The sequence below is a fragment of the Bombus pascuorum genome, chromosome 14, assembly GCF_905332965.1.
Source record: "Bombus pascuorum chromosome 14, iyBomPasc1.1, whole genome shotgun sequence".
In the NCBI taxonomy this organism is placed as follows: Eukaryota; Metazoa; Arthropoda; class Insecta; order Hymenoptera; family Apidae; genus Bombus; species Bombus pascuorum.
The window spans coordinates 1516630-1542419 of record NC_083501.1 but is presented as its reverse complement, the minus strand read 5'-3'; the positions used below and the strand labels follow the sequence as shown (position 1 = coordinate 1542419).

The window sequence follows — 25790 nt, the reverse complement described above, 5'->3', positions numbered from 1 at the left end:
AGATACGCATAGCGAGTTCCATGAAAAGTTGTCAGTTATGCTTTGCAATCATTTTCTTTTAATTCGTTTCACGTGGGGGAGACGTGACTTTTAAATACAGTACTGACATGTCGAGAGATGTCTCATGGACCACATCGATCGAGGCTTGCGCGTTCGAGGGATGCTGGCCATATTCTTCGGATCTCCCAACCCCTGATACACCAACCCCGTAGTCTATGTCGCGATTAAGGGCTCGCGATTAGGGACTCGACGATCGCGGTAGACCGTAGACGACCATGCGGTGTCGTAGCCCACGTAGTTAGACGGTTTCGACCCTTTATTTTCAAGTATTTCCGTTCTTCGGACTTGCTGCTGCTGGACCCTTTTTTAATTCAAGCCTTTCGTTACGCCTGGCAAGGAAATTGGAAAAAATAAAAAAAAAAAAAAAACGGGACGAGACTCGCGCTGGAGGAAGTTGCGTCTGTCGTCGCACTGTTCAAACGCCGCTAAGTTTCTCTGAATATTTGCGGGCGGAATTTTATTCGTCATTCGGTAAGTGAAGCAAGAAATCGAGACTCCGGTCGATATTTGAGAGTACAAGAAATCAGGGGCAAACATTCATAGAAGAGACATCAGATACATATATGAAAAGTTTGCAAGCGTACATGGAAAAACGATTAAATCGATTAAGGGCTTACGAAACGCAATGAGGGATTGTCATTTAAACACGGGGTTCAATTACACGTGTACAAAGTATTTCCTCGTTAATCGAATGGAATTGTGTCGCGCTATATACTCAACCATTCTTCTCATTCAAGCGATTAAAATGACCTGTATATCGTGTGTTGCATCTGTTACTCTAATTATTTTTATAAAGTGGCAGAGTTGGTTGAGTTACTCTAAAAAGAATCATTAAAAAATATCCATAACTAATAACTAATGCAAATATCTTATTAAATGTCTTATTAAATTTAAATCATAGAATTTTATTGCTCATTTCTACCCCTCGTTTTATTATTTATTGCAAGATATGAACATTTATATATTTATATTACATTGATATTTCTCTATATTGGAATTTTACCAATTTTCGTAGAACATATGTATAATTTGTATAAATTGAAAGGATTCTGTAAGTATATCTGATATATAATATTTAGTATACTTAAAAACTGATAATTCTGATAGCCGAGTTACACGGAACAACATTACTCATCCGCAACAGTTGACAGTCATATTATGTATGCTATATTATAGATGATATCATAATATTTGTTAATATACAATTTAAATTTTGTAAATATAATGCAAAGAATTAGCAACAATCGAGTATATTGCTTATTAAGATTTTCAAATGAGGGAATGCATAATTACTAACGTGGAAATTTTAACGAGGATTGTAAAAGCAGTTTGCCTACTTTCAGAAGCAACGAATTAAATAATGGCAAATTTTCGCGGATTCTACATACCATCCTTTGGGGCAACGATAAACGTTGCTTGGGAAACATTGAAAGCTAAATGGCCAGAGAATAGTCCGTGTATGGAACTTATTCGCGGTCCAGGTCCAGGTCAACGACAAACTCCAGGACAAAGTGGACATGCACAGTTCAAATCGTTGGACGAAGGTCATGATAACACGGAAATGATAACTATGAATGGAGATCAAGCATATCGGGAGCAGAATAATGTAGGCATCGCTGAGGACTCTTTCAGCTATCAACGAAACGGGTAAATGAACGTTTCCGCGTATTGTATAGTAATAGATAAAAAAAGACTCTTAAAGTTATTGTAAATTCGTTCTTCGGTATTCGATCGAAGAAAGATTCTTATGTAGAAATAGCTCATACATGCGATTTAATTTCATAGGGACAAAATTAGGACAGGAAGTGTCAGTAGCGGTGAATTTAGCGAATACGACGAAGGTGGTGGCGAATTTGGTGGCTCAGGAGTAAAAATTAACGAATGGCAAGCAGCATGGAACGTTACAAATGCTATACAGGTATTGTTTATTCAATGACAAATTCTGATATTTATACGATACCGCAAGATTAGGTTATTTAGATTTATATTAGATTAGATTTAGATTATTTATTTTATTTGCAGGGTATGTTCATCGTATCGTTGCCGTTCGCCGTATTACGAGGTGGTTATTGGGCCATTGCTGCGATGATCGGTATAGCTCATATCTGTTGTTATACTGGCAAGATACTCGTTGAATGTTTATATGAATTGGATACCACGACTGGCCAACGCGTACGCGTACGGGATTCATATGTAGCCATTGCGAAAGAATGTTTCGGACCAACGTGGGGTGCTAGAGCGGTGAATATCGCTCAGATCATCGAATTACTTATGACTTGTATTTTATACGTGGTCGTCTGTGGTGATCTGATGATAGGCACGTTCCCCGAAGGCGCAATCGATACTAGGAGTTGGATGATGTTGATCGGGATATTTTTACTACCTCTCGGTTTTCTCAAATCCCTACAGCATGTCTCAGTCCTTAGTTTTTGGTGCACGATGTCTCACTTGTTCATAAACGCCATTATTGTCGGCTACTGTCTTTTGGAAATCGGTGATTGGGGTTGGTCCAAAGTAAAGTGGATGCCCGATCTAAAGAATTTTCCAATCTCTCTTGGTGTGATCGTATTCAGCTATACTTCGCAGATATTTTTACCTACGTTGGAGGGCAATCTGATCGATCGATCCAAGTTCGATTGGATGCTAAACTGGAGCCACATCGCGGCCGCCGCGTTCAAATCGCTCTTTGGTTGGATCTGTTTTCTAACTTTCCAGAATGACACACAGCAGGTGATCACGAATAATTTACACTCGCCCAGTTTTAAGGGTCTGGTAAATTTTTGCCTGGTTATAAAAGCCGCACTCTCCTATCCTTTGCCGTATTACGCTGCCTGCGAACTTCTCGAGAGAGCGTTCTTTAGAGGCAGACCCAAAACCATCTTCCCAACCATATGGACCGTGGATCGCGAGTTGAAAGTCTGGGGTCTGGCGTGGCGAGTTGGTGTGATCGTTTTCACCATTCTTATGGCGATCTTCATTCCGCACTTCAGTATTCTTATGGGTTTCATAGGCTCCTTTACCGGAACAATGTTATCATTTATATGGCCGTGTTATTTTCATTTAAAGCTAAAGAGAAACTCCATGGAATGGAGCGCAGTCGCGTACGATTGTTTCGTAATCTTTCTCGGTGTACTCTTCGGTGTAATCGGAGTATACGATTCAGGCTCTGCCTTGATTAATGCCTTTGAAATCGGTCTGCCGTTTTGAACAATCACACGTGTGATTTAACTCGCTCGATCTCCGTTTATTTCTCCAACGGAAATAGAAACATGTAAGACGAAGAAGTACGTATAGATATACCGCTCAAGGGAATCAAATTTTACGACACATGTATCGAATATGCACTGTACGATAATATTCATATCGCTTTTAACGACTGCAGTGCAATCCGCTTACGTATTCCCTTGAGAACATGACGGCGTCTATATTTTTGCTGGTTTCAAACGTTTTTTAACGTTAATCGTACGAAATAACAAAGAAAAAGATTCTAGTTGTGTGTCATCGACTAGAGAGATTCTATGAAAAAGAAAAATGTATATCTCTTCGATTGTTTGAATAGATATAACATACAGATTTGTTTAATCAAAAAGGTTCGAGACATTTTGAGATTGTATATTTATATTCAACCAGAACTCACACATATCTAGCAGATGATCTATTTAAGGCGAGAAAATCTAGTAGAGAAGAAAAAATGAATTTATTCGCGTATACATTTTGGCTTCGACATGTGTCCTATCGTCTTCGTTTGGGTTTATGTCTTCCTTCTCCTTGACAAAAATCGTCGACATTCAGGGGCTTTCTAGGCAACATTTAGACTATTTAGAGCGCAGTAAACGTAACAATATATTGCTGATTGTAAGTGATCGATGTCTTCCACAATACGTTTACAAGCGAAACACACGGTGAATATTGTACGTACAAGTTAACTACTGTTACGCAGATTTCGGGATTTTATAATTACATTGCGGATCTTGTAATTTCTATCTACACGTTGACTACGCGCCGCGCCGAGGAGGCGTTGTTCGTTGTTAAATTTACAATTAGAGGTATTTAGTCGGCGGAACGTGTAAAACCGAGAATAACAACGTTTCTCATTACGATTACTTCAGGATCTTAGCTGCCAACACGTTAACAACAAATTAGTCTATTCTAACGTCTCCTCGTCGTGCAAGCGAATGCAAATATGTAACCAGTTATGTACGGATGAGTACAATTAGTTATAATAATCCAATGTCTTCCAAGGCCTTTGCAGGCCGCATAGATCACACTTAATTTAAGCAATACGAATGTAGCTGATGCAGTATTTCGGTGCTGCGAGATGTTCTTCGATTCAATTGTATCGTTAAATTGACTCAAATATTAGGTACTTAGTTTCCGAGATCTATACAAGTCTAGATCTATACAATTATTACTGTTTGAGCTGCTTCTCCGAATGTCCGCCAGCAATTTTGTCCGAACGTTTCGCTAGCATTATAATTAGCTTCTTAATAAGTGTACCAGTTGATCCCTGAGGAAAAGGTTAATTTAGGGATTATCTAATTCACTTATATACATCTAGAAGCCGCATACAGCAATAATTGTTATAATCTTAATGCAATCTTACTTTTTACTACGTGAAAATATTTTATGTTTCTCGATTTCATTCTTGGTTAATGTTATAACTACACTTATTCGTAATGAAAGTGTATGGTAATTGTTGGAAATATTGTGCGATTATAATTAAGAGACTATAAGATACGTATAAAGATTGGGCTTATATAATTGGATAGATGTTTTACGACCAAAGGAATACTGGTTGAATGAAATGAAAGGTAAAGTCGCCTACCGCTAATCGCATTTTCATATAATCACGACCTTAAAAGGAGTAAAAGATATCAGAATAATATTAATATCATTATGACAAGATCAGCTATCGTAAAAATAATGTTAATGTTTTTATTTAGAAAGATTAACAGTTTTACTCGGTATTCTGTAACTTGTTATTTTTTTAATCTAGATATCAAATCTAAAGGAAAAAGGGGTAGGAGCATCTCGCAGTCACAATATGTTATTTAAATGAGATATAATAATATTCATGAAACGAGTCTTCCAAGATGATAATAATAATTAATGTAATACGATCTATTGATCGAACGAAACCTTTGTCAATGATATTAAACGTTATATTGTGAGTTATAGAAGTTAAGCGTTAATTATTAAGGCTATGATCAAATTTAATGTATAAGTGAAATCATCTGAAAATTATTTCAACTAGTTTTTTCCTTTCTTGAGGAATCGTTTCCTTCTTTAAATCATCAACGTAGATAAATGGTAAAAGTCAACGCAAGATTGATAAATTACACATGATATTGCCTTGTTATTTAAAAAAAGAGATATCGCTATCGTATATATGTATAATGTATATGTATACATAGTATCGATCTTTTATTTTAAGAAGTATACCAAAGCTTTGATTATAATTGTCGACCAAAAAAAATAGACATTAAATAAAATTAGACAGAATGTCGTGCATGAAGATTACAATGATTACAAAAGGAAGTTTCTATTTCAAAGACTATAGCTAAAAAGAGGTTTGAATAATTATTATTCACCTTTGCGAGTACAATATTTTCAAAAAATAATACATACGTTATAAAGAATAATAAACAAAACTACACATGTTTCAATGTAATCGATGAATTTTTTCCAACGGACCTTTAATTGATACAGTCCTTAAACAGACAATAGATATACATGTACTTATGATACAGTATTGTTTATCAATCTTACATATGCATTAATATTATTTGAATCTGACTCGATTTATGGAACTCGATTCGAAACGATATAAAGATATTGAATTGTAATGTACGAAATGTTCGTTTCTAAGTTGAAATAAAAGCGCTTCTTTTTGACAACATAATTTTATTAATAAACAGTATTTATCAATAACAATATATAATATTCATGTGCAGTATTTATTTTTATTTCCATTTTTTATACAGAATTCTTCTTAGGTATCATGACATTCAAAAATATCAAGCTCCTTTTGTGTGACATTGAAATTCCCGTAATATTCTTTGCAAAACTTTAATCAACACTGTGGAAACTAACAGTGCATGCATAAAAATATGTAATACATTTTTAAACATATATCTATATAATATATTCCCAGGGATTACGTTCGTGTATAAATTTGTAAATTTATAACGATCACAATATTTTATCAAGAAATAATAAGCAAGATTTAAAAAGTAATTTATGTACCTACATATTCTACTAAAAAAAAAATTCTTTTCTTTTGTTCTACAATAAAATATATACATATTTATGCATTCGTATTTCATACAAAAAATAAACCATAAGTTTTTATGCGCGCAATAATTACAAAGTGATATTTAACGTGCCCTCATTTCATTGTCGCTGGTTGTTTGATCCAAAATCCCCACGTAGAAAATTGCTCTCCATTTTGTTCTTTATTTGAACCTCGAAATACTTTTATTTTTACACGTGGTACATCCCCTGGAAGAAAATAAATCTAGTCCCAAAAAGTGAATTAATATATAACCGCTGGCACTTAGAATGATTCGAATAAACTATTTCATAGAAAACATAATTCGAACAGTGGAATTCTATATCTACAACGTATAATGTAATATGCAAGAATAAGTCAATCTTATTTCAATTAATTTATAAATTATTGTTTGAAAAGTACATGGTATAAAAGATTATATTTTTAATTTTACCAATTTCCATAGCATCACTCTGCATAGTTGTTTTTCCTCTATTACCTTTTACATTCGCAAATATTATTAAAGTGAGAAAACAAAGTAAGCTGACAATTTTCTAAAATAATACACAGACATTTTCACTTATAATAAAAATCATAATACATATTACCAATATTAATGATATGCAACTTACCAACGATTTCATGGCGATAGATGAAAATACAATGATATTTTCGGGTAGAACGAATCCTTTATGTAGCGATAAATAGTATTTGGAGCGTAACCGAATCAGATCTGTATGGTTTTCAGATACTTTCTGTTACAGAGAAAGTTACTTTTTTATAAATAAGAATGAAAACCTCGAAACATTAGAATAGATACTACTTACACGTTACAATGCAGACAATAAAATTTGCGGTTACTTCTTCTTATTTAAACAAAATTACTCTTTTTATTTAAAATTTTTTAAAAATAGAACTCTATGAATAAAAGTACAGGAATCACAGAAATTTTCGCATCAAATTTAACAATTCATAAATTTCAATCTTCGTTCGTAATTTAGTAAATGGATTAGAAAACTATCTATCGACAATATACAGAAAGTAATTTTTGTCTAATCGTCGTTTTGTAAACACGGTATCCATCTAATGGAAAATATATGTCATGAAAAGTGGCGAAACATGAATTTACAAAAAGAATAATTACACCTATTTACAGCTGTTAGGTATTACACATATACTCTATGTACAATAAGTTTTATATAATTTTTTTAAACAGAATAGCTCGCGGTCTTCGTGCAGATGTTTGTCTTGAAAGGAATCACAATAAATGTAACCAAAAGTTATTGTATTAATGTGTATTTATTGCATCACTGAAGTACATTATTTTTCTATTATAATTGCATTTTACTTATACAATGCAATTAATTTACTTTTTGTACAATGGATTATTAGGATTCATTTGATTGGAGCGGTTATCCAAATCCGCCTTCGTCCCTGTTCCATGATATCCAGCTTGATGTCCTGGCCCAGTGGATTTATGAGTTGGATTGCATTGGTTTGTTCTATTATCTTGTGCTGCCTTGTCCATCTGTTGAAAAAGAAGAAAAATACAAAAATATAATCTGTTACGTGCACGTACAGAATACATGGATAGATTTTATTACATTACTATAAATTGATGTTGTGTGATATTATCCCTTTTACTGTTGAATTATATTCCAAGACAAGATGCTCAATGAAAAATCGAATTTGCAATCATTTCATTACATAATATACGGAACGGATTTCACCGAATATTACGGCTTCAGCAGAAGAGGAATTAAATAAAGTAAAGTAAAATTTGTGACTTTTTTCTAATTTACCCAAAAATATTAAAGTCAACAAATTATCACAATCATCGTTACATAATTAACTAAATCTATACAATAAAAAAAATAATTGGCAGTTGACTAAGAACATAAATATTCTTACAGACAAAAACATTGATTTTACTAATCTAAATAATTTATTTTATATTCCTAAGAAAAATTCTAGCAACATACGAGAAGAGGAAGAAAAGAATAAGAAAAAATATATAAAATAATTATAAAAATGGTTTAACATAAAAAAATACACTTCACTTACTTTAGAATTGCGTAGTTTATAGTTATGACGTAATAATTTCTTAAAGACGTATGCTCTTGCGCTTTGATAGATTAATTGTGTCTTCAAGCAGGTTCAATGCTTTATATATGCACATGCAGTTGGGAAAGAGGGGATATGGGTTTCCCCTGAATCCACATAGGGATTTTTACAAATTTTTATCAGAGAGGAAATGACATTCTCATGCTTATAGTTCTTATTTCACAATACAGGTGCTGCTTCATACGGCCAAATGCTGAAGATGGTTCACACTAGCATATACAAGAACCTATAACTTTAGTGATCTGCCCTGTTTAGTTGACCATAGTTCTACGCTACAAGAACCTGTTTAATTATACGGTTCTACAAAAAAGTTCATACCTACTTTTCTATTTAATTTTCTATTGCATCATTCCACTCATCTATTATCGTTTGAAAGAAAATACTCTCTTTTTTTCTGTAAAGAAATATAGTAAACAATTAATTTCTCCTAGGCAACCTACAATTAGTTTAATTTTTGTGCGATTTTGTTATTCTCATACTTATTTATTTCGGATAGGAAAGTAGATATGAACTTTCCCGTAGAAACGTACAATTAAATAGGTTCTTATATCGTGGAACTAAATAGGTTCTTGTCTATGCTAGTGTGCAACTAAACAGAGCAGAATCACCTTCCGGTATTGCCTGCGTGATGCAGCACTTCCTCTCTGCTTTTATGTCGGGGAATTTTAATTGTAGCAGCAACGACTAAATGAGAAGTGCACTAGCTTTGAACGTTATTGGGATTCCCCATTTAGCGATTGATATACCGGATGATACTTTGCTATTTGACATAGCAAATTTTAATAATTATGATGCTTAGAATTTACAATCTTTAAATTCAAAACATTTATCCGTGAAATATATATTTACCTTTAATTTAATTTATGATTTAACATAAAATTTATATTTATACAGGGCCTACACATATGAAACATAAGTTTTATATTTGTATAGTTTATAAGTTGTTTATATACTATAAATTATAGCAGAGAAGAAATTTCCTCTTTGATCATAGATAAATAATTATTAAAATTGTGTTACTTTGTAAAATATGTTTCAATTATTACAATTTGTTTACTTTGCTTCTCTCTTTTATTTAAACATATACCAGGCTATTATGTCTTATAAATATAGTATACTAACGAGCATATATAATATTGTTATCTACTGAGTAGTTATGTAAGGTAAGTAGTTATGTAAGCTTTGTGTAGGTTGGTGCTCATACTTTACTCATCAGAATTCATGAAAGTTCAAGGTCACTGTTAAAATATACAATAAAATTTTTATTCCAAAATTTTAATTAACTTATGCTATTGATTGCTAAAAATACGAAAATATAAGAATCGAAAATTCTTTTCTTTTTCAAATTGCTTCTTACGATCTATAATAACTAAGTACACAATTTTTTATACATATATATGTATATGCTGAAAATTTGATATTGTTAATTATTAGTTCAATTTACGACAACTTATATTTCGCTAAGACATGTATTTGCAAATGATATGTCACAACTTAATGGTCGTTAAAAGTAATTTAAATATATTCATATTTGAGACAAAAGATTAACAGAAAATATACACATATACACTTGTATATTTTATTTATTTTTACTTAGTCCGTGCCTTTCGGCTTTGGACAAGTTTTCGGTTTTACATCCTTTTTTGCCCAATCACGCTTTTACATTTTCTCTTTTTTATGGCGTTATCACCTTATTGCCTCCTCCCTTATATCTATCTAACTCTAAACTCTTTTCCTTGTCTCTACCTACCTAAATTCTTTTCTTACGTATCTATCTCCCTTCTTATCTACTCTATTATATCGCACTCCGTTGTGTATTTTATCTATACATTTGTATATACAATTGATATTTAAAATATTGATAAATAAATAAACAATAAATTGATTAAAAAAATTCTCCTATAATTGATATACGTTGCAGGAATGATTGAGATTGGCAAGATAAAAGCTGATAATTTATTTTTGCAGAATTATTTGTTGGATATAAATTCTTTTTTCGAATGTTCTCAAGCAATATTTGTGGTTCAAATCTCGATTTTATACTGTTTTGTTTAATAAACGATTCTGTGTTATTTTTCATAGCAGAAGTAGGATAATGCCCATCAGAAGTAGTATAGGTTTCATAAGTATCAATATTCTCACTGTCATCAGCTTTATAAATTCCTGAAGGAGGTGCAGCAACTTGTACTTTCAAAGATTCAGGTTCTTCCTGACAAAGACTTTTGGACAAAGCTTCAGGATTGTTTGTGTTTATTTTACTTTCTTCTTCTATTGCTGTCGCTTCATCTACTTTGTCATTTATAAGTGGCAAAGGATTGACTAAATTTTTGTTATTATTATTCTCTACAGTATTTACAGAAGTGTGCCTCATTTCAGATAATTTTACAATTTCAATTGGTTTATCATCGTTTGTATCTTTTACATCTTTTGCATACAAGGCATGCTCTATATTTTCCTTTTCTTTCACATCATTTACAGGAATGAATTTCCATAACGTCGCTCTTTGGTCTGAAAATAAATTCTGACTTCTATGACAACAGTACAATGCTCCAGGATCTATGGGATGTGCTTCTGTATTAAAAATATATCCTCCTGCATCTACAATACATTGACCCCATTGTGTTTCTATAATTTCTCCTTTCTGACCAGAATTATGAATAAAATTATCAGGATCAAAAAGGAGATAAAGATATTTAGTTGTTTCTGCCAAGAAAAAGGACTCCATTCTATCAGCCTTTCGGTGGTCCCTAACGTCATTGATAGTTGCATAGCCACACGTAGTTTTAGCACTATGCTGCAAACTTCTTAATATATCTATTCCTACCTGTATGAGATAAGGATCTCCTGTAGCTCTATATAAGTACATAACTGATTCTATGAGTTCTGGTCTTAACGGGTAACCTTCCCTGTTAGTACCTGCTTCTGCTTGTGGTATGTTATAAAATTCTGGTGTGAATCCAAATTGTTTCCAAACTCGATGATAATTGTGCAATGACTTCATTGCATCTCCAATTTCGCCAAATAAACTCAGTACTCCGGGCCAGTAGGCATCCAAAGACTGAAACACTGGCAAAGTTACTTGACCTTTTGTCATAGAAACCCATAAATGCCAATCCTCTCGTCGAATATATTTCTCAATAGCAGCTTTGTGCTCATGAAAAATTGTTGCTAGTAGTGGATCTTGAAACAATAAAGTGCCTTTTGCTAAATATTCAAAATAGGAGTCAACACCTGCACCAATTCCAGAATCCTGAGCTGTCCAATGACCTGTTAGTACGTCTATATGATTACCCACTAATCCAATATTTGATTTATAATAATGTAATGCTTTAATAGCATTCATAGCTACTTCTTCATACAATGGATCTCCAGTTAATCTAGACAAAGTTCCAAATTCTAATAGAAATGTTCCGATTCCAGCAGTACATGTGATACTTGTTTCACCTTCAGGTACGCCATATTTCAAATTAACAGTGCCGTATGGCATTCCTGTTGGAGTGTCAAAAGCAGCAATTAAACGTTTTGCCATATCTTCTGCAAGGCGTAATAATGGACCATTACAAGGCCATCCTGGCTCTAAATTAATGCCTGCTTTACGTGATAAAAGATGAGCACTAAGTAATCCCCCCACTACTCTTATATTAGTTTCAAATACAGATACATTGATATTAGCCTCAAAATCTGCTCTAGCACTTATAATTTCTGCTACACGTCGAAATTCAGAAAAATTACCCATTACAGCGAGGGTATCCAAAGCATCGATAAGTGTTAATGAAAAACTGCCCCATGTATCAAATCCATCACAACTCAATGATCGTAGTTCGTCATAGGGATAAGCATATGTTAAATAGCTTGAATAAGCATGATCAAACATAGATCGTACTTCTTCCCTTAGAGTAATCAAATCTTTTTTCTCGTATTCACGTAGCCCATTTACCAAAGATAAAAAACCAAAACATAACCATGCATCAAGAAGATGCATCTTGATAATCAATCCGTGAATGTTTATATCTCTTTATTAATTGAGATTTTATTAATCACAGTATATATAAATGCATTAAAATAAAATGATCTTTTTAAACGTGACATTACTTAACGAAGATGTTAAAAATTATTAGAAACCAGCTTTCGTCTGATGTAATATATGATACATGACTTATTCTTAAGTAATTTCTAGCTTGTTTTATAGTATGAAGTATGTTGCCTAAACTCATTAAGAGGAGGGGAAAGATACATAATATTTATATACATAAATGTTAAATATGCATATTTATCTAGTAATAAAAACATCTAAATACATGTAAATAAACAGATTAAAGAATTTGTGAATTATTTTACATTCTATGTAATCTTAATTACTGTATCATACTTTATTAATATATATTTATGCATATTAGCTTTTATTTTCATACATCTAAGTATATTATAAAATTGATTAAATTAAATATTTAGTAATATATTCAAATCTTTCACAGTTAAATTTTTATTGTAGTTTCAAAAGACTATTATGAGTGAGTGATAATAAAATAAAATAGTGATAATAAAATAGGGATATTTAAGTTTAATAACAAAATGAAGATAGAGATATTTAATTTTGCTATCCAAATTTTAATATCTACAAAATTAATTTAAATAACATAATCATTAAGTTTGATAATCAAAAGAAGTTACTGTTTTATGTATATTATTATAAGATTGGTAGCTACATTGTATTTCGCAACGCTGTTTAAAAAGAAATATTACTAATGCGTGACAATTTCAACAGCGAACAGATAAAAAATATTACATGCATAATTATTTTTTCGTACAAGACTTTATTAGTATACATTTATAAATTAGAATTAATTGAGAGTAATCTTCTTATTAATTGTCACAATTATTGCTAGGAATCTAGAACATTTTGTTTCTAGATAATGGCGTAAAATTATTGAATGTATTGTGAATATTCGTATTTTATATGTCTCACCTGTCGGTATATTCTGACTGAAAATATTATTTGTAAATAACGCTTGTTATATATTATGGGAGCAACATTTTCTTTTAATATACTAACAAAAGTATACGGAAAATCATCTTCCGTTCGCTCAAATATTGTCGATTATTGGTTAAGATTAAAAATTAACAGTCATTCTGTACGATTACGATAGCGATCGACAAAAATGAAATTAAACGAGCTTGTTTATTGGTAAGAAATTTATGTTTTCATCACATTTCGGTCAAGATTATATGGCTGATTGTACATTTAAAACAATTCACGTTTTAGGTATCAGAAGAAAATTGGTACTTATGATAAGCAACAATGGGAAAAAACCGTGGAACAACATATTCTTGAAGGATTTACACATGTTCCAATGAGAACTGCAAAATTAAAAACGGAACTTATTGATGTAGATCTTGTAAGAGGTAATAATAAACTAAGAAATTATAATCAAAATTTAACTGTTAAGTTATTCAATATTATGATATTTATATTTATAATCAATTAATATTCTATTTATATAATATTAATGCGTATAGGTTCTTCTTTCCCAAAAGCCAAGCCAAAGCATGGATTGTCAACTGTAGCTTGCTTGGCACTTCAGCGTTTATTGCTTCTTCCATTATATAGAAAATGGTGGATACAGCAAACTAGTTTGACAATTTTTACTTTATTTTTATTATTGTATAGTTTGCAACTGGTCAATATGGGTATATATTTTTGTCAAATGGCAAAGGACAATGAAAGTGATGTATGAAATGTTTATTAGTATTACAAATATACATATATGCATATATGTATGTATTTATAGATATACGTATAAGATATACATTTACAGATTATATCAACTTCAGAGGTATTAATACCTGCTATTATGATGTTGACATTATGTGTTGTTCATTCCCATATTGTATCAACTCATTCAGGACCAACAATAGGTGATGGACAAAATAAGCAAAAAATAGTTAGACGTTTAAGACACACTAGATGTCGAATGGGTAAATCCAGGACAAGACAAAACCTGCGTAAGTTTCTTATTATATATTGTAGAATTATTTTATATAATTATCATGTATGTGGATTTCTATTTTAGTTTATATTTACTATATCCTGTAGGTTTGCATAAAGATTCTAAATCATCTCAAGATACAGCATCTGAAAAAGCTAGCACAGTAAGTGATGAAGTATTAACATCTGTGCGATTTGCTAAAAAGGTTGTAATTGAAAATTCTTTGACTGTTAGTCGGTCACAGGTAATTATAATTTATTATTTGAAATATATAAAAATGGGTTTTTAAAAAACTTTATACATAGTAGTTCACTTTTATAGGAATTTCTGACAGCTCAAGCATCTTGTGATAATGAGCCAATGAATGCGGCTGTGAACCATCCCTTACCCATAAATGAGGCTTCAGCTAGTCATACTCAATCAAGTTAATACATTATATACTGTACTAAAACTTTCTGTCTTATTGTTAGTTACATGCTTTTGTTTAAATGCAAAGTATACTTCTTTTTGTTATAGATGAAGTTCCAGATCCAAATATAAAAAATATACATCAGGATGATGATGGATTTGAAAGCTTAAATGGAAATGTGTCCAGTGATAATGATAAAAGTGCTGCACGAGTACCAGAGAAATTTAAACATAAACGGGAATTACTTAAAAATAATGAGGAACGCATTCTTTGGTTAGAAGATTCTACTAGTCAACAAGTTTTGCAATCAAAATTTTCAGGTTTGATTTTTGACAAATTTTATTTAAACATTTCATATAGTAACATTATGCAATACACAATACAAAGTGCTAGTACCTGTTTAAAATAATGTATTTTCATATTTTAGACATATATTTATTTATTAAATCTCTCTAGCAATTTATCTAATATCTTTATTAGCTAAAATGATTCCACTTTCCATGCAGCACCTGAATTATTAAAGTCACAGGAAAATTCCTCAAATAGCGAAGCAGAAACTTCTAACAAGATGGTAAATATCCTAATCTTGTTTTTAACTTTCATAGTTTATTTTTCATATTATTAATTTTTCTGTAATATATTTCATTATATTAGATAATTATGTGAGTTACTTGAATATAAACGTATTAAAATTTTAAGTTATTCTTTAAAGGATAAAGATCAATGTCTAATGGGAATAGGATCAAGGGAAGGACGACAACAATGTGAAAGTGAAGAAGAAGGAGAATGTGAAGAAACAGTTACAAATCATTTAACAGAAGCTACAACATCTGCTACAGAATGGATGGGAGTAACAACAAATAGTGATGAATGTAGCTATAGGTGAACAATTTTTTAGAATCTGAAATTTTATTTAATTAGGTTTAAATAAATTAGATTGATATTCAGTAAAAGAGGTCATCTTACTATTTATATCTTTATACTAAATTGGCTTTTTAAATTTAAATTCTTTTACAGTTCAGAACTTGAAGAATCTGATCTCCATAATGAAACTAACAAAAATTATGGGGAATTTGTTGAGCATCCTTTTTCTTGGGAATTTGAATTACCACCCTCCATAATGCTTATTTCTAATTGTGCTTCATACGATCGTGGTAACATAAATTAAATTATAATAATATAGATAAAATTTAGTATTTAATTATAATTTTAAATATATTTTCTATTATAATCTATTAAAGTTTTGCTATATTTTAGTTTCCTGTACTATATGGACACGACGTGATATAAAAAAGGCTGAATTATCGGTGTTGGATATCAGCTCAGCTATTATTGCTAGAGTAGAATCAATGCCTGAGAATATAAATTACTTTTATGGAGGTTTAATGCTTAGTGTGGTATTAGCTTTAATACCATCTATTAAACGATTGAGTGATCATGTTGGGATGGACAACAGTAGCAATGTAACGAGTTCCTTAATACCAAATGACTTGACTTATGTCAATTTAGAAACATATAGTGATATTTTAGCTAAAGTTATAGATTTGACTTTTGGAACAACTCTCTGGTAAGTATACAATATAAATCATTACATAATAAATATCTTAATGAAATAAAAACTATCTTACATGTAATAAAATGTAGTATTGTTGGAAAAATATCTGTAGGAAAAAATTAATGAATGTTATTATTAATTTCAGGGAACGTATAGTAGTGCTTATATCAGCATTTGAAAGACTTATATTATCCTCTTTATTATTCTTTTTATTAGCGGTTGCAGAACGTACTTATAAACAAAGACTTTTATATGCAAAATTATTTTCACATTTAACATCGTCAAGACGTGCCAGAAAATCTGATTTACCACATTTTCGATTAAATAAAGTACGCAATATAAAATTGTGGTTAAGTGTCAGATCTTATTTGAAGGTAAAATAAAAAAAAATATATATATATATATATACATATAAATGTATGTGTTTAGTTCTAAGCATATTCTTAATATATTTGTAATATTTCAATTTTTTAAGCAATAATAATTCATTTCCAATGTATCATATATTATAGAGAAGAGGACCGCAACGTTCTGTAGATGTAATAGTATCAGCAGTATTCATTGTTACTTTATTATTGTTATCATTTGTGAGCTTGGAGTTAATCAAGGTAAAAAGAAATTGTATAAAAATATTACAATGAGAGTATACATATATACCTAAAACACTCTATAAGTATAATATTAATATTTGTGATATATAGGACCTTGAGAGTTTACATTCCCGATATAACGTTGAAGCATTGTTTTGGAGTTTTTCTCTTGGAATATTTATATTACGTTTTATGACATTGGGTACGAAAATTAATAAAAAATACAGAAATCTTTCTGTGTTAATAACTGAACAGGTAATTAAAATAAATCAAAAACGATATATATAACATATTTAATACGTATACAAAATATTATTCATATTTATATTTTAATTTAAAGTATTTGGTATTGTTTTGTTTTTAGATCAATTTATATTTACAAATAGAGCAAAAGCCACATAAAAAAGAAGAACTTATGGTAGCAAATAATGTACTCAAATTAGCAGCAGATTTGATAAAGGTAGTATGAAAACGCATGTCCTTGTTATTACATTTGTAAAACAACTGATTCAATCAAATAATTAGTATATATTTTGCAGGAACTTGAATCTCCATTTAAAATATCTGGTTTATCAGCTAATCCCTATTTATACACAATTACAAAAGTAGTACTATTATCTGCTCTTTCGGGAGTGCTTTCTGAATTACTTGGATTTAAGCTTAAGTTACATAAGATAAAAATTAAATAAAAAGAGGGATATTATATTAAATATTTATTTCCATATAACTACCTCATGATGTCGAATCATTAACGAAAATAACTTTGTTATTGACATTCTATAGTATTGTTTTAAATATTGAAAGAAAATATTTCATTTTTTAATTTCTTAGTTTACGTATATTACGTATCATTGTTATTTTATGATATTGTTAGGAATTCTGTTTTATAGCGACGAATTAAACCACTAAATTGTTTTTATTTGTTATAATAAAAGGTAATAAAAGTTCTGCTCATAATTATTATAGTAAATTATATTGAAATATTCTATAAAAATATCAGAAGTAAATATTTATTTCTTTTAAATTAATCGTTATTTTACAACCTATATGCAACCCATATGTATTACAATCTGTTATGCTCACAGCAAAATTTGGATATAATCAGAGAGGAAATTTCCTCTCTGATATAATTGCTCGTTTAATACTTAACAAATAATTTAAATAGATATTTATTGATGCTTTATATACATATATAGAATATCTAAGTATCATGTACATATAATATTGTAAATATTGCTGCAAACAATGCTTTAAGTGGAATATACAAAATATAAAATAAAACAATTAAGTCATGTATATGTATGTATTGTATGTATAGATACACATATACTCTTTCAATTATAAATATTGTGACTTAAATGTAAATTATGTGAATTTTACTGTATTCGATCTGTTTGGCGAATCTGTTTTCTAAAAAATAAAATTATGTGCAATATAATCTTGATTTTCGTTTAAATACCTATATTTTTCGTCTATAATACTTATAATAATTATTATTTATCTATAATACTTAGAAATAGTAATAAGTAAAATTGTACACATATAAAATTCAAATCTCACTTTACTTAAATTTTATTTTTGCTTTTTCATTTTGACAATTAATTAGTAATAAATTTAAAAATACATATAATCAAAATCAAATATGATACCATCGACGAGGTAAGTACAGGTATGTCTTAGGTCCTTAATCAATAGTCAATGCTAGTCGATGATCTATGGATAATACATTCATTGGCTGAGTATAGCTTTCTCAATATAACGAAAGAGAGCGTTGGAACACAAAAGTTTCTATCCTATTGTATCATTACATGAGGTATAGTTGAAATTTCAAACAAAATGTATGTAAATTTATCTTAAATAACTAAGTGCTGATTTAAAAATAATTTGTGTTCTAAATAAAACTGATATAGAAGTTTTTCCTTTAAATCATAAATATTAAAAAAGTGTCAGTAAACATAAAGTATCTAAGATAAACTGTACCTAACCCAACATTGTTAAATGATCGGTGAATTAGCGTTTATAATTTTCGGAAATATACGATATTGTGATATAATAAATAAAGGTATTATTATGAAGCTATATGAAATTAATAACGATGTATTATAATATTGATTTACATTACTTGCTAAATACGAAAATCATATGCTTTCACTATCAACTTATATAAAAAGACAGAAAGTAAATTTTTTACTATTACAATAATATAATTATCCGTATGATTATTTTATCTATTACTCAATTTGTGTATATAGAACAAGCCTTTTTAAAAATAAGATACGTTTATTTAATGTACATGAATTAGAAAATTGAGAAGCAATTCTACTATAGTAAAAAAGTTTGTCTATTTTATACGTATCTCAGATAAACAAGGGAGGATTTCATTATACCGTAATATACACAATATTTTTATATTTTGTACATATTTTCTAAATATATTACATTTTACTAGTGTGTATAGATAAAAAGATATTAAACTTGCATGTAATTTATATTAGCTTACAACAGGAGCATTTGATATATTATTTAAACAAATCTAATTTTCATATCATTAGTGCATTATTCGGACTAGCAACAGGTTCAATTTTTCAATGTTGTCCCTGTCTAGTTTCGGAGCCAAGTAAGTGTGTCAACTACATTCTACAATATTGTGACAATATAATGTATTATTTGTGCAATATGTACTCATGGATATATAATAGGCCCCAAACTGCTAACACTAATGCAAATGTCCAATTTTCGTTGCCATTTTTAAAGTGGTTTCAAATTGATTGGACTTTGGCCTCATTGGTGAAAGTGGTGTGGCCATGCGACGTGCTTGATATTATTTAATCCACGGGTTATTATATACAGAGTTTGTGTTTAAGTCTATGTAACAAATTTTGCTACAAAGATAATTAAAAATTATTTGCTTGTTAGTATATGAATGTGTTAAATATTTAATCAACTATAAAAATTATAAGACATAAAATATCCTCTAAATTGAAATTTGATATGTTATTGATAATTAGATCTTACAGTATTTTAGCAGATCCTTGTTATACATATAATGGAGATTGATAAAGAAGTTCCTGAAGAAATCCCTAAATCAAATATGGCTTCTCAAAATGAAAACACAAACGAAACAATTTTGGATAATCAACAAAGCACATTGGAAATAAATACTGATAATCAAGGTAGAATGTCGGACAGAAGCAATTGTAGTGATATAATGGAAGAAGAAACTATATCTGTTGATGATACAAATGCATACAATGATTCTACTACCGAAGACTGTATTATGGAATCTAACACAGATAGCATTGCAGCTACAGATGATTTAAGACAGTTTGATGTTTTGGATGATTTAGAACGTCATCCAGATCAGAACTGCTGTGATATGGATTCTGATACCAATGAAAGTATGGATTCTGATGTACCTGATGAAGAAATTGAAGCCATGCTTGAAGAAGGTAAATCTTACTATTTCAAAACAATTTCAAATTCAAAATAAATATTGCAATAAATTTTATTGCTGTTTTGTGAGGTAAAGTATACAAGGTACTGAGAGAGAAAGAGAGACAATAGTTTATAGTAAGCATAACTTATATTAATATGAAAGAAACTTATAAGAATAGGCTAAATTGGAAAACTTATATGTGTCTAAAATAAAATCATAAAAAGAAGACAGAAAGATAAGATCATTTGTTATCTTCTTTTATACTTCTTATATAGATCATGCAGCTGCAGAGTATTTTTTTAGTTAAGTATTATATGCTACTATTAGGTTTACCAGAAGAATTTAAAGGCAAAAGAAAAGACAAGAAGGATAGTGTACCATATGAAGAGAAAGTGAAACTTGTCATGGATGGTGAGTATTTAAATATTTAATATATAAAAAGCTTCCAATATTGTATAAAAACTATAGCAATGATTATTGTGAAATTATCAAGAGGTTATATGTAAAGTGTAACATATAAGAATATAACTTTTGTTTTTACAGAAATTGGACATAATCACTTTGATGTACTTCCAGAAGGCTGGGTACAGGTAACACATAATAGTGGAATGCCTTTATATTTGCATAAACAAAGTAGAGTTTGTACTCTTGCAAAACCATATTTCCTTGGACCTGGTAGTGTAAGAAAACACGAAGTGCCTGTTAGTGCAATACCTTGCCTTCAATACAAAAGAGCTCTTCATGAAGAAGAAGAAGAAAGAAAAAAGCAGAAAGAACGTGATTCAAATACAGAAGTGTGCAGCCTGCCTAGTGCAAAAATTGAAACAATTCAAGAAAATCGAGTGGCTCATTCGTTAGATGGTAAACAATTAAGAAATTATTGCCAATCGGTATTTCGCTTTAAAGCTATTAAAGTAATGAGATTTCAGTAAGTATATATTAAATAATATCAAAGAAACAATAGTACTCAAATAATGGAATAAAATTAGTTAACAAATTTTAATAAACACGCTCCATTATCATTTAGATCATGGTCAGCAAGGAGAAAATTTACAAAAAATAAAAAACATCGTAAACAACTTGAACGTCCTACTTTACCTGATGGAACAAAACTAATAACGTTTCCAGTTAGTAGTTTTGGACTAGCTGGAAGTAGCAGTGGTAATGTTGGAGATGATAGTACTGGACAAAAACCACCAAAACATTGGATAATGAATCCCTCAGGCAAAAGTTATGTTTGTATACTTCATGAATATGTACAACATGCACTTAAAAAGCAACCAACTTACAAGTTTAAAGAATTAGGTAAGTTGTATAAAAAATAATTCTTAAGCTAGTATATATTAATCTATTTCTTGCATTTTTAGAAAATGCAGCAACTCCATATTCTGCCGTTGTTTGTATAAATGATATGGAGTACGGAAGCGGTTTTGGTAGTAGCAAAAAACAAGCAAAAGCTAATGCTGCGCGGAAAACTCTTGAAATTTTAATTCCTCAAATGAGAGATAAAATTTCTGGTGATAATGGAGGAGATACAGTTTCTGGTAATAATAGTCGAATGATTAAAGCATCAAGGACAAATTCTGATGCAGATTTATCATTCTTTGATGAAATATCGATCACCGATCCACGAGTCGCAGAATTTTGCGCAAAAACAACTGAACCGTCACCGCATGCTATTTTAATCACCTGCCTCCAACGAAATTATGGTCTTGGTGATATGGATATTAATTACTCTGTAAACACATTAAAACATCAACGCAATGAATTTACAATGCGTGTCGGCAAACATGAAGCTACCGTTGTAAGTAAAATTATAATTTATTAAATTATAATTAATTCAAATTTATATAGTCCCATATTTTATCTATTCCTCTTAAAAAAGAATACGCAACATTATAAATGTGCTCTTTTTATTTTAGTTCGCTTTATTTTTCATAAAGTACCTTTTAATTGTAACTTATATTTGAAATAATTTTAGGTATGTCGTAATAAGAAAGATGGTAAACAACGAGCAGCCCAAGCTATCCTGCAGCTTATGCATCCTCATATCCAGTCTTGGGGATCCTTACTAAGACTTTATGGATCTCGAAGCGTAAAATCTTTTAAAGAAAAGAAACAACTAGAACAAGAAATCACGTTGTTACAAGGTAAAGCTGCTGTTAATCAACCAAATCACGCAATTCTAAGTAAACTTAGACAAGAAATGCGTAAACTGGCAGAACAGAGACAAGCTATACAACCTATCGGTAAGTTTGTACCGCCGGATTTACCAACTGGATCTGCAGCTAATTTGGACAATGTGGATTTATAGCATATTAGTCAACTGTGTATCCTATAAATATTAGTTTATTTTGTAAGTTTTGTAAGAAAGTAAACGTTTTTGATTTATTTTATATTTTGTGTTTTGAAAATAAGGGCAAAATATTATATAGCAATATTATATAATATAGCAATTTAAAAAGAAAATGGTGCTGATCCTTATCCATTTTAATATTTTTATTTTTTATGTATCTCGAAATCAATTTTTATAATCAGTTAATACAATGATTAAGAGTATAATGAAATGTGAATATTGGTTAAAAATATTCGGAGATTGTTTCTAAGATTTGAATTTCAAGAACAGTTTTGATATCGAGATGTTACAGAAGGCTACCTCAATCACATTAGTTTTCTTGCGCTGTAAATTGTTAAATGTATTTGACAATATTGTCTTTTAAAATCACTATTGTTTCTATATATAAAGGGGATTTAATATTACATGTAAATGATTATTAATTGTATGTTATTTTATACAGAATTACCGAACACATAACGATTCATGAAACATAATCATTTATTTTTAAAGAACTGATTACAGTAAAGTATATTTCAGTTCTATAAACATTAAGGCATCAATCTTGCATATTAATAATGGTTACAATGTATTGAAAAGTATTATAATTGTCCTAATAAATTTGCTAATAGAATTAATAGAATATAAATAAATTATCCAATAGTGCCTAAAACATTTACATCACTTATCTTCTTTGGCACTTTTGTATGATTTTTTTCCTATATCACTATTTTTCTTATTCTGCATTTATGTGGTATTTTACTAATTATTTAACAATACCACTGTAAAATTAATAACACAAGTATTGGAACCTATTTCAAAGTTTAAGCTCTCGTCGGAAATATTACAATGTATGTATTTCTAAATTCATTAAAAAGGTATTTTCATTCTTTTACATCATCATGTATAATGATATTTCAGTAGAAAATACAAACATCAATCTTCATTGTCTGTGTATTATAAATTATGGATTTCTTTTGTGTTAACTATGTGTAAATGAAATTTTTGTTTACTTAATTACAATACAATATGTTACATATATAAATATTACTATATAGATAGAAAAATTATGTATTATACTATAATATGGTGACAGCAAGTAATATGATTAATATAATATTCTAATATTCTATTTAAAACATTGTGAAACTATGTGGAATAGATAAATTTTGTTTGGTGTGTGTGTGTGTGTGTGTGTGCGTGCGCGCGCGCGCGCGCGTATTTGCTTTTTTTTATATCATAAGAATTGTTACTTTTTGAAATAATGTTGTTTAAAAATATTAGATTTACTGATTGTATAGTATACAAAAGCATTGTGTAATAAACAAAATCTTAAACTTTTTATCAGCTGTTTTAAAAACCTTGTTAAATTAATGTAAGATAAATACATTTACATATATAATAGGCACACAACAGGACTAGAATTATAATAATTGTAATAAATTATTTTTAAACGTGCGCATGCGTGTGGAACATATTTTTATTATAAAATAAATATGTATATATCATATCCTTTATTTCAAAACATAACTTAAGTTACAGATATGTTTTATAACTATTTGTAACTTAAGCTACAATATATTCTTGTTTCTTTTAATTTCATTTTATAGATGTTGTTAAATTGAAGCAGTTTTATTGATTACATGTATCTATACTGGTCTAAAAATACATATTTAACAAATATTAAATTTTTTATTTTATGTCAGTATTTGAAAAGTATAAAACTTTCCTATATAAAATTTTAGAAACTTTTAATCAATTTAAAAAATTGCAATTAAAAAAGGATTGTTATCTTATAATTAAATTAAAAATTATATTTTCATATGACAATATACATACTGGTGTAGAAATTTTAAAGTTTAAACTCAGAATATTTATAAATAATATTTTTATAGGTTTCTTCTGAGATTATTGAAACTATTAGTGAGAACTATATTTTTATTTCTTTTTTATAATTTTAATTTATATATCAATTTAACAAGAATGACTATTATCAATATATTTTATTGGTTGAATGTGAATGTCATTTTACGTGATTGCATATTTTCACATTAACATTACTATTATTATTTCTTGTGTAATTTTATATATATATTATTAATATCTTTATATATATTATATTAAATATATCTACGTTTATGATTTTCAAATAGTATTTACAATCTATATAAGTATAATATTTGCCTTTATTTTCACACTGACATGGCACACAAATTATAAAAAATGTAAACACATTATAATATCCAAATTCTTATTAAAACTATAGAAAAAATATATATACTTGTTTAAATGTAACCAAATTTTAGTTAAAAAAATACTTAATTTAATATTTTAAATTATATCCAAACATAAAAATTTTTGAAAAGAAAACGAAGATATACAAATATAAATACTTTAAAAAACAATAATTATTTTTTATGTAATTATACAATTTTTATATTTATTATAACGTTAAATAGTCTATAGTGATAAAGATATATCAGTACTTTTGGAATTTCATGTACTTGTAACTGTTATGTAATAAATGCAAAAGAAATTATCATATTCTAACAAGACAAAACTGAATCTTTTTGTATCTAAAAACATTTGTTTTGTGTTAGCTATAAATATATAATAATGAAAAATGCTACTGCATGATTTTTATACAAGTTAAAGAGATTGTATAACTTTGTCTAGAATATTATATTTTATACCATTACTTATATTATATGAAATATAATACCAATAGAAATGATAAGACACTACCATATGCATCATTATCAACATTTTTAACTTTGGAGGCACGTCAATTTAATTGTTAACATATATTTAAATATAGTTCGTTTTAGATTATTTTAATAATTGATAAATGCAATGTTGCACATATATGAATAATCGTGCTTTTGTCTAATTCTTTTTAATCACGTATAATTAAATCTTCTTAGTTATTTAATAGTTGTAATTAATAACTCAAAAAAAAATGAGTTACTTTTAATTCATTAAACCAATTTAGGTATTATTATTAGAATATAAAATACTATAAA

The 25790-nt window shown here is 29.2% G+C and overlaps 4 protein-coding genes and 1 long non-coding RNA gene across 9 annotated transcripts; 3 read left to right on the top strand and 2 right to left on the bottom strand.

The window, feature by feature from the left end:
• The first annotated feature begins 149 nt into the window (after positions 1-149).
• Positions 150-5962, top strand: LOC132914050 (vesicular inhibitory amino acid transporter). 2 transcript variants are annotated; one of them, XM_060972842.1, is made up of 4 exons: positions 150-531; positions 1407-1707; positions 1846-1978; positions 2083-5962. In XM_060972842.1, exons 2-4 carry the CDS (start codon positions 1421-1423, stop codon positions 3265-3267), a joined length of 1605 nt encoding a protein of 534 aa, XP_060828825.1. In that variant the 5' UTR covers positions 150-531; positions 1407-1420; the 3' UTR covers positions 3268-5962. The 2 variants fall into 2 exon arrangements, with proteins under 2 accessions (XP_060828825.1, XP_060828824.1); XM_060972841.1 differs by having other exon boundaries at positions 1404-1707; positions 2083-5240.
• LOC132914054 (uncharacterized) lies at positions 5753-7180 on the bottom strand. Its single transcript, XR_009659504.1, has 3 exons — positions 6964-7180; positions 6786-6885; positions 5753-6561 (listed from the first exon to the last, which is right to left on the bottom strand). It is a non-coding gene; the product is annotated as an uncharacterized LOC132914054 (long non-coding RNA).
• A 2773-nt stretch (positions 7181-9953) lies between these two features.
• Positions 9954-12656, bottom strand: LOC132914048 (ER degradation-enhancing alpha-mannosidase-like protein 2). The gene has a single exon (XM_060972836.1). It carries the CDS (start codon positions 12435-12437, stop codon positions 10341-10343), a length of 2097 nt encoding a protein of 698 aa, XP_060828819.1. The 5' UTR covers positions 12438-12656; the 3' UTR covers positions 9954-10340.
• A 510-nt stretch (positions 12657-13166) lies between these two features.
• LOC132914046 (protein phtf) lies at positions 13167-17706 on the top strand. The gene is made up of 16 exons (XM_060972829.1): positions 13167-13640; positions 13719-13858; positions 13973-14184; positions 14272-14458; positions 14550-14686; positions 14764-14866; positions 14959-15171; positions 15358-15422; positions 15564-15733; positions 15869-16005; positions 16109-16418; positions 16552-16780; positions 16919-17014; positions 17108-17251; positions 17361-17456; positions 17536-17706. Exons 1-16 carry the CDS (start codon positions 13615-13617, stop codon positions 17683-17685), a joined length of 2415 nt encoding a protein of 804 aa, XP_060828812.1. The 5' UTR covers positions 13167-13614; the 3' UTR covers positions 17686-17706.
• Positions 17707-18740: 1034 nt separating this feature from the next.
• LOC132914049 (microprocessor complex subunit DGCR8) lies at positions 18741-23569 on the top strand. 4 transcript variants are annotated; one of them, XM_060972837.1, is made up of 7 exons: positions 18741-19058; positions 20014-20445; positions 20760-20843; positions 20976-21360; positions 21460-21737; positions 21800-22236; positions 22414-23569. In XM_060972837.1, exons 2-7 carry the CDS (start codon positions 20043-20045, stop codon positions 22744-22746), a joined length of 1920 nt encoding a protein of 639 aa, XP_060828820.1. In that variant the 5' UTR covers positions 18741-19058; positions 20014-20042; the 3' UTR covers positions 22747-23569. The 4 variants fall into 4 exon arrangements, with proteins under 4 accessions (XP_060828820.1, XP_060828822.1, XP_060828821.1 ...); XM_060972839.1 differs by lacking the exon at positions 18741-19058 and adding an exon at positions 19425-19907; XM_060972838.1 differs by lacking the exon at positions 18741-19058 and having other exon boundaries at positions 19914-20445.
• Positions 23570-25790: the final 2221 nt, after the last annotated feature.